Source organism: Silurus meridionalis, chromosome 22 (genome assembly GCF_014805685.1).
Source record: "Silurus meridionalis isolate SWU-2019-XX chromosome 22, ASM1480568v1, whole genome shotgun sequence".
Taxonomy (NCBI): domain Eukaryota; kingdom Metazoa; phylum Chordata; class Actinopteri; order Siluriformes; family Siluridae; genus Silurus; species Silurus meridionalis.
The window spans coordinates 352501-362500 of record NC_060905.1 but is presented as its reverse complement, the minus strand read 5'-3'; the positions used below and the strand labels follow the sequence as shown (position 1 = coordinate 362500).

Here is a 10000-nt window from a genome sequence, read left to right as displayed (position 1 = left end):
TTAAACCGAATGAATATGTAGCATTAAATGAGGCGAGTCCTCCTGGGTATAGTTCCATACACCAACCCCGTCTAAATGGCAGAGGAGGCGGAGTCACAGCTATTTGTTTTTATATGTAAAACATTTAAAGTTCTTTACACCAACATAAAATATTCAGTGTCCAAAAGCAGGTCCAGTCAGTCAATTCCATTAATTATTATTTATAGACCCTCAGGGGCCCGACTCTGATTTTCTAATAGAATTTGCAGATTTCATTACAAATTTAGCTACTTCTTTAGACAAAGCATTAATTGTTGGAGACTTTAATATTCATTTTGATAATCAGGAAGACTCCTTAAGAGCAGCAGTTGTGTCCATTCTAGATTCAGTTGGAATTAATCAGATTGTTATAGGAGCCACTCATAGTGGTGACACACTCTCGATTTAATATTAACATTTGGATTAAAAATAAAAAAAATTTAGCCATAATTTCAGAGTCTAAAGTTATTTCAGATTATTATCTCATCTCTTTTAAAATCTGCCTCAGTCACTGCATTTCTACGTCACCATGTTACCGTGTTAAATACGTTCACGTCAGCTACAGCAGCACGTTTTATCAATAATCTTCCGGAAATTACGACATTAAATAGATCTCCGTCAGACCCTGCAGAGCTCGACAGGGCCACTGAATACCTTGAATCAACGTTATGTTACACTCTAGATTCTTTACTAGAGATTTAAAGCACTTTTGTACGTCGCTCTGGATAAGGGTGTCTGCTAAATGCCGCAAATGTAAATGTAAATGTAAATGTAGATGATGGAGCGCCCCTTAAGACTAAAATGAAAAAAAAACCCAGGAGAAAAAATCAGCACAGTGGTATAATGATCATACACACACCTTAAAAATCCAAAACATTCCAAAACCACAAAAAAGTCCAGAGTCCAAACCAGAACAAAGAAGGTAGAACAAAACAGGGATCAGGGTCAGGAACAAGATCAGAACCAGCACAAGCAGGGTGACGAGAGAACTCTCAGGGACTTATCAAGCTGGTGAGAGAATTGGGCCCGAGCTAAAGTGTAGGACCACATTTCAGTGTGTACAGCAGTCAAAGACCTCGGTGTGATTATTGACCCGAGTCTTTCCTTTGAGTCTCATATCACCAGGGATCTCCTTCTATCAGAAATATTGCTAAAATTAGAAATATGATGTCGTTACAGGATGCAGAAAAACTAGTAGATGCTTTTGTAACATCTAGATTAGACTACTGTAACGCTTTACTGTCTGGGTGTTGGAGTACGTGCAGAAATAAGCTTCAGTTACTCCAGAATGCAGCAGCAAAAGCATCAACTAGTTTTTCTGCATCCTGTAACGACATTATATTTCTAATTTTAGCAATATTTCTAAGGTGAAAGTCAATTCTATTGTCATTTCTACTATACTCAGTGGTACACAATACACAGTAAAAAGGAGACAACGTTCCTCCAGAACCCCGATTCTTCACTAAACAACATAAAGCTACAACACACAACAAACAGCTACATAAAGTGCAATCGAGGGCAAACAGTGCAGAAAAAAAACAGTGCAGACAGACAACACAAGACACAAGAGAGCGCTGACCAGTAAACCTACTGTAGACTCTGAGTATACAGTACTGTGCAAAGAGAGCTATAAGACTATGAACAATGAGTTTATGTAAACAAACACAATGCAGTGCAAAAACAGCAGCAGTCGAGAGGCGCAAAAAACTGCATGTAATCTGTATTATATGGTTAAGTTTAAATAATAAATAAATGGTGGTGGAATGGATTGAGATGAGTAATGAGTGTGTGTTGAGTTCAGGTTGTACAGTTCAGTAACGCACATTTAAGTGAGTGTGTGTGTGAGTTTCAGTTTAGTTCTGTGTATTGAGGAGCCTGATGGCTTACGGGTCTGGATGTGAGGCCTGAATGCTTTAGAACCGCTTTCATGATGGCAAGAAGGTGAAGAGTGTGTGTGAGGGGTGTGTGTGTGAGGGGTGTGTGGGGTCATCCACAATGGAGAGTGACTCTGATCTTCTCAGCTGTCCTCACTATCTCTCATTGCAAAGTCCACATGCTGATGGACTTTAGGAAGCACAGTCCTGAGATTCGTAAATCTCCGGTGACAATAAACAATCCATCGGGGTGAGCATTCTGCAGATCGCTAATAGCACCATAGAGTTCACTCAGTGCCTCCTTAGCATTAGCGCTGGGAGGAATGTACACTCCGACAATGAAAACAGTGGTGAATTCCCGTGGTAAATAAAATGGTCTGCATGTAACAGTCACAAGCTCCACTAGTGATGAGCAGTAGCGTGAGACAAGCACAGAGTTCTTGCACCAGTCCGTGTTGATATAAACACACACGCCACCACCGTGACTCACTGCACAGAGCTGCGTTTCTGTCGGCTCAAGCACGGTTAATCCATCAAACAAAGACGCAGCAGTCTCTGAACTCTCGCCGTGTGGTCCGCTGGAGTCGGATGTAATCCAGTTTATTGTCCAGGGAGCAGACGTTTGAAAGAAGAATGGACAGGAGAGCCGGCCGGCAAGGTTAGCATTTAGCCTAGCACTGACACTCACCCGCTTACCACGCTTCAACTTCCTCGAGCAGTGCTCCCAATGTCCCCTCTCCTGGCCACCAACATCAGGTGACACCGAGGGCTGGGGGCCTGGTCTTTGTGGCTGAGTTTGCAACAAGCCAAGGTCACGAAGGTTATTAATTACATCATCATGCAGATTAGTGGTTGCATGATTCCTGTACCCTAACAGCTGTCTCTGGTGTCCATACATTGTAAAAAGTCAGGCTAAATATGGTAAAAGCTTAAAAAAAGGTGATCCTGGTAATATTATTCAAGTGAACCTCAAAGGAAACACTAGCGTCAATAATCACAGAATGGTCTTTGACTGCTGTACACACTGAGATACTGGATAGTATGTTAGTGTGTGTTTGTGCATGTGCACAAGTGTGTGTGTGTGTGTGTGTGTGTGTGTGTGTGAGTGTATGTGTGTGTGTGTTTGTCGGGTTCTGGACATTTTTGGGTTGTTGTTTTTGCTTTGGCCACCAGATGCCGCCACTGGGCCCCTATCCCCCACTCCCTAGCCACTAACTGTTTAATGTCTCCCACCTGCTCCTTGTTAGTGTTGTGTATTTAAATTTCCGCTTTTGCATTGGTCCTCGTTGGTTCATTATATTTGTGTTGGTATTTTTGTTGTGGTATATTTGTCTTTATTTTTTCTCACTATATTGGTCTTGGTATTTGTCTTTCCTTATATTTGTTGTCAATTTGGTGAATCTTTCTATTTATGGTTGTTTGATTTCTTTGAGTCTTCTGTTTTCCTGAGTCTCCTGGTTTCTCTGGTTTCTTTGTTCTGTTTTTTACATTACTTACATTTAAATTAGTCTTGTTTTATTATTTTGTTTTCACAACCCACTGTGCCCGTGTTCATTTTTGGTTCTCTTTTCTCGAGCTGGTTTTTGGAATTATTTTCATTAAAAGAAATCATGCCATTGCACATCTCGAGTGTCTCTGCAGTTGGGTTCCAACACCTCCCTGTGGCGAACCGCTAGTGTCTGCCACTTGCTCTAGCGACCTGCGTTTGAGATCCGCTCTTGAACGTGTGTGTGTGTGTGTGTGTGTGTGTGCGCGCGCACGCGCATGATTACATTATCTGATAAACATGGCCTGATCTGGAGTATTTTCAGGTGCACAGCGCCTCCCTATGGAGACACTTGAATCTTAGATTTCTTAATTTTGCATGGTCATTGTTTAATTATTAATTTTCTCTCATCGGCATAGAAGTTGATTTGAGTATTACAGAACATGTTTAAGCAAGGTCTCCTGTCTACAGGTTTTTTATTTTCACCCTATGGCTTCATCTTGAATCAAAGAGCTGTCTATGGGAGAAGAGCAAACATTCTGAAGAGAAGAGAAAAAAAATCATTACGTCCATACACTGGTATAATGTTGTCCTCACCACCAGACATGAAGCATAATCCAAGGCAACCATCAGCAGCAGAAGACAGGAGCTTTGAGAGCCATTAGAAAAAAAAAAAAAGACCCAAATTAACAGCCAGTAACATCACTTACAATCTCCACAGGACAGTGATGAAGGTCTTAACTCCACCAATAAAACCTTAAGAGCAGAAGCTCAAAGAAGATATTAATCTCTCATCAGAAGTAAGACGCAGAAGACCAGGCTGGAATTTACAAAGAAAGACAGAGGACAGAGATGATCCATAAATGCTCCATCTCACCATTCTTAATATCTGCCTCACTCCTAGTGTATGAATCTACATTATCATGTTAAACACCCATTCACGTCAACTACTGCAACAAGTTTTTATTATTAAACTCCTGTAGTTATCAACAATGAATGGATCATCATCTGACCCAAATAAACTCAGTCAGGCTACTGAATGGCTGGAATCTAAATTCTGCTACACTTAAGATAATGTCGTTCTGTAGAGAGTAAAATTAGCACTGTAATCTAATCATAGGCGCACCTTAAAACAGGCCACGCGGAAATTAGAACGTAAATAGAATCAAACCAATTTGTCAGTATTTCAAAAAGCATGGAAAGAAAATCTCATGAGTTCCAGAAAAGCACTTAGTGCTGCTGATCAGAATATTTAGACTTTAATATCAAATATATAATATGACTATTTACAATAACATATATGTGTAGTGGGTCTTGTTTCAAACAGGAATATCAGAAATAATGAAATATTGCACGTTACACTAATAACTGCTTACTACTACTAAATGAATAAATAATAGTAGTCTGGGTGTAAAGTGTCATTGGTGTGTAAGCAGCGACATGGGAATGAGGGGCAGACACCTTGGTTTGTATTCTCTGCCTCAGTTCTTAGCAGCTACAGTCAGGTCCATAAATATTGGGACATCGACACAATTCTAAAATTTTCGGCTCTATACACCACCACCGCAGACTGTCAGCTTTAATTTGAGGGCATTTACATCCAAATCTGGTGAACAGTGTAGGAATTACAACAGTGTGCATATGTGCCTCCCACTTTTAAGGGACCAAAAGAAATGGGCCAATCGGCTTCTCAGCTCTTCCATGGCCAGGTGTGTGTTATTCCCTCATTATACCAATTACAATGAGCAGATAAAAGGGTCCAGAGTGCATTTTAATTGTGCTATTTGCATTTGGAATCTGTTGCTGTCAACTCTCCAAGATGAGATTCAAAGAGCCGTCACTAACAGTGAAGCAAGCCGTCATTAGGCTGAAAAAAACAAAACAAACCCATCAGAGAGATAGCAAAAGCATTCGGCGTGGCCAAAACAACTGGTAAAACATCAGTGGAAAAGGCCATGTAGGCTAAAACTGATTCATTCCTTCAGTCTGTGTTCCAAACAAACAACCAAAAGTCTGTACTTTCAAACACTCCTGCAGTGGTGAAGTCCAGACAGTTTTGATAATTGGTTTTGTTCTGCAGATAAGAGGTCTGTACAATGGGGTCATTTCTCCTCCCTCATAGAAAATAACAAGCAGAATCCTAGATTTTTATTCAGCACAGTAGCAAAATTAACAGGCAATAAAAGCGCTGCACTCACATGCACACCATCAAAACCTTTTTAATAATAAAGTAAAAAAAAAGATGATTGATATAAATACAAACTATTTTATAAATAACCCTGTAGACAGCAGTGTAATTATAACAGACCATCAATTACTGCAGTTATCAACCCCCTAATTAAGAAACCTGACCTTCACCCTGTCAGCTGTCCAACTACAGTCCAATATCAAACCTCCTCTTTATCTCCAAGATTCTAGAAAAGGTTGTAGCACAGCAGTTCTGCTCACATCTACTGAGGAAGAACATTTATGAAATGTATCAGTCAGGATTTCGGCCTCATCATAGCACAGAGACGGCGCTAGTTAAAGTGGTAAATGACCTGTTATTGGCCTCTGATCAGCTGGAGATGTTTCTCATCAACGCGTTGGGTGGTTCCATGAAGTTCCGGAGTAAGAACAGGAGGATGGATTTGGACTGTAGTTAATGTCAACAGTCTGCTACACTGACTCAGGACTACAGTTTGCTTCTGATCTCCATCACTGCACCTCAACATCGTTTATCTGTAATAAATTGACATTTGGTGCCACCCAGAGATAGATAGATAGATAGATAGATAGATAGATAGATAGATAGATAGATAGATAGATAGATAGATAGACAAATCACAAGCGAAGACAATGGAACAATAGTATTCAACTAACAAACATAATCTAGTTGTGTGCACCAGTGAGGTGCAGTGTCTGATGGGAAATGTAGTTCTTCTGATTAATCCTGAGATTGGACAGTCTGGTGTCACCGGCTTCATGCAGTTATTACAAACAAGAGATCCATAACTACATATAACATTTATACTTTTGCTCACCTGAAGATCATGTGGCAAATCGAAGAATATGCTGGGAAGCTTCTGTAGCTCTCAGAGCTCATGGTTCTCATGCACCCATTTTAGTGCCCCCCCCAAGTTTCATCCTATTTTCTCCACAGGACCACACTTTCCTTTTTTGTTTTGGATTTTGATACATGTTTAATTTTTTATGTTTAAAATTATATTTTATGTTTCATAACTTTCACTTTGTTTATATGTACGTATATGTATGTTAGTTTATATGTATGTTATCTGCTGTAGCCCACATGCCCACCCCATTGGATCAATGAACCATGAGAACACAAACACACATTTAAATGTTTGAACACTTTATTGATGTTTGTTGTTATAATTCATGATTTTTGCTCATGTTCAAATTATTTGTGATGTTTCCTCAATGTTTCTCTGTGATGGATTTGGAGGTGGAGCTGACCACTTTGCCATTCACCGTCTCCTCCTCCACTATCACCACTTTACGCGTGGAGCTGGAGCTGGAGCTGGAGGCGCTACACACACACACACACACACACACACACACACACACACACACACACACACACAATTGTTTTTCAATGCACTTTACTCTTACTGCACATTTGAATCGAGTTAGCTATCTGTGCTTTTAAGAGCTCACCTTCCACTAGCTTCTCCGTCCAGCAGTCTCCTGTACTCAGCGATCTCTATCTCCAGTCTGGTCTTGATGTCCAACAGCATCTGATACTCCTGAGACTGACGCTCCAGATCAGCACGAAGCTGCACCAGCTGCCCCTCCATACTTGTTACCTGCTGCTGGTAGCCTCCAAGTTTGGCGGCATAGCGTGCCTGTGTGTCTGCTAGCGTGTTTTCCAGCGATGCTTTCTACAGGAAAGAACGGAATGTTAGATCATTTATATTATGAACAATACCAGCTAATATTATTATTTTTTCTTTTATGTTTATATTGTTAATGTTGTATGCTTAAAGTTTTAATCTTAGATTTCAAAAACATTGCAGTAATAATAATAGGAATAACATTAATATTAATATATGAATATTTTAACCGACTGTTAGAATTTAAATATGATTTATTTATTTATTGCTTCAAACTAATGAGTTAATAAGTTTACCAACTAGTTTTGCAGTAATTCAGTTCAATGTTTGTTTGTATTGAGCTTTTAACAGTGAACATGATCTCAAAGCAGCTTCACACCGATAACGTGTTGATAAAGATAAATAATAGCATCTATTTCTAGCCTGAGTTTAGAATATTGATGTAGAAGGTTTCTCCTCACCATGCTGAGTTGTGACTGCAGCTCGATCTCCAGCCCCTGCAGTGTGCGTTTCACCTCAGTCAGTTCCGATTTGTTGCTCTGCAGTGTTTCCGTGTTGACAGTGACTTCTTTGGTCAGCGCCTCACTCTGGGAGATAAAACATTCACATCAGTGTTTAATAAGTCTGAAGTCAACTTATAGTTTAAATACATAAATACAAGCAGATTACTTTGTTCTGGAACCAAGATTCAAGCTCTCGGCGGCTTTTAGCGGCGGCAGCTTCATAGTGCTCACGGATTTCAGCCAAGATTTTGTTGAGATCTTCCTGTGGTTTGGCATCAACTTCCACATGGACTTGACCACTCATCTGAGACCTTGCAGCAATGAGGTCCTGTGAAGAAAACAGAGATGATGAGATATGAGAATGTAACGCAGAAACTTGAGATAGTTCTAAAAAAATGCCTTCACATCAGTAGCAAGTTCATCATTGTGCTAACTAAACAAAAAATCTCCTCAACGCTGTACTAAACCTATATATTTAGTGTCTGTGTGTAAAGTCAGGTCATGTCTGACGAGATCAAAATCACAGCTAACAGAGTGAGATTTAAGAGTTTAGCCAGTAGGAACATTATTCTCAGTCTGTGCTGATGTGTGAAGAACTGTATCACTCCATCACAGACCTCCTCATGATTCTTCTTGAGGTAGACTAACTCCTCCTTTAGACTCTCAATCTGCATCTCCAGATCAGATCTAGCCAACGTCAGCTCGTCCAGGACTCTCCTCAACCCGGCGATGTCGGCCTCCACCGACTGCCTCATCGCCAACTCGTTCTCATACCTGAAACATTATGAAAACAAACTTGTTTCATTGGTGAGTGTGAAACTCCTTCTGTGATAAAACACCCAGGTTCCCTCAGTACACTGAAACTGATGAACTGATGATTGGGTTCAGTATTTTGTGTTTATGTATTAAAGGGAACATACTTGACTCTGAAGTCGTCGGCGGCGAGCTTGGCGTTGTCGATGTTGAGGTAAATGCCTCCATTGATGAGTATGGCATCCTGGATCTACAGGACAAAAATAAACAAATGAAAGTTGATAATCTAATAAATAAAAGTAAATAGGAAGCTGTGAGAAGGAAGTGTAAGTCTCTGCTATCATGGCCTCAGGGCGATGACTTACACTGTAACACTGTTTTTTGTGATTCTGAATGGCAGGTGTGGCCCTGTGTGTGTGTGTGTGTGTGTGTGTGTGTGTGTGTGTGTGTGTGTGTGTGTGTGTGTACACCCTGTAGGGTGATCTATTCACCGAATTAAAAACAGTGACAGTGTGTTACTTTTATTCCACTTTATTATGGACCTGTCAAATGAACATAATGGATGATTTGTTGTTTATGTAGAGAACAGGTTTAAGCCACGCCCCTTCTCCCTGACCCCTTATCTCACTGCTATCTCAGTGAGACAGAGGAAACTGAGAGTGTGTGAGTGAACTAATTAACTAATTCACTGAGGAAAATGCCCATGATGCCTCCTAGTTTATAGACAGTGTGAATAATGTGGAGAAGGCTAAGAGAGAAAGGACGTAGTGAAGTTATGAACCTGCATCCACATGAAACACTTCAGGAATTTTAGAGCAATTCTACAGAGAGACAGAGATGGTAAGTAAGAAAATATATTAGTGTTGAAGATCTGAGGGTCTTCTAACCTCATGAGAAGAGGATTTCGTTCCTTAGCAAGAAGAAGAATGAAGAAGATGCCAATGAGTAAAAGCCATACTGTGGTAAATGTACAGTGAGTGACTCAGGGTCCTACCTTGCCCTGGAGGTCACTGATGGTGGCAAAGTAGGCAGAGTAGTCTCGGGCTGCAGGTGAGGTCTTGCCCTCTAGGAACTGCCGAATCTTGATTTCCAGATCAGCGTTGGCCTTCTCCAATGAGCGCACCTTCTCCAGGTAGGATGCCAGACGCTCATTCAGGTTCTGCATTGTCAGCTTCTCATTGGCTGAGACATCAACAGCATCACCGAGGTTGAAACCACCTCCAGCTCCTCCGGAGCCAAAACCAAAGCCACTGCCTGCACCAAAGCCACTGCCTGCACCAAAGCCCCCACCGCCTGCACCAAAACCTCCACCTACACTGAAGCCACCACCTGCACCATAGCCACCTCCAGCTGCAGAGCCGAGGAGCACTGGGCCACTGGAGACCCGTACACCATGTTGACCAGCTCCTCCATAAACGCTCATGGCTCTACCACCACTCGCATAGCCACCACCACCACCGCCCATGGAACGCATGGATCCACTGGAGGAGAAACTGGTGCGAGACATGACAGATGTGATGGTGATGCAGGGAT

At 41.2% G+C, this 10000-nt stretch overlaps 1 protein-coding gene across 1 annotated transcript in view; it reads right to left on the bottom strand.

Moving 5' to 3' along the window:
* Positions 1 to 6713: 6713 nt before the first annotated feature.
* Positions 6714 to 10000, bottom strand: part of LOC124375874 (keratin, type I cytoskeletal 50 kDa-like) — a 3350-nt gene continuing 63 nt past the window's right edge. The window contains exons 1-7 of the mRNA XM_046834569.1: positions 9462 to 10000; positions 8635 to 8717; positions 8332 to 8488; positions 7881 to 8042; positions 7673 to 7798; positions 7036 to 7259; positions 6714 to 6907 (exon numbers count right to left, since the gene is read on the bottom strand). The exon at positions 9462 to 10000 is cut by the window's right edge and continues 63 nt beyond it. Of these exons, the coding sequence (XP_046690525.1) occupies positions 6796 to 6907; positions 7036 to 7259; positions 7673 to 7798; positions 7881 to 8042; positions 8332 to 8488; positions 8635 to 8717; positions 9462 to 9974 (1377 nt within the window). The 5' untranslated portion in view covers positions 9975 to 10000 and the 3' untranslated portion in view covers positions 6714 to 6795. The remainder of the gene's footprint in view (positions 6908 to 7035; positions 7260 to 7672; positions 7799 to 7880; positions 8043 to 8331; positions 8489 to 8634; positions 8718 to 9461) is intronic.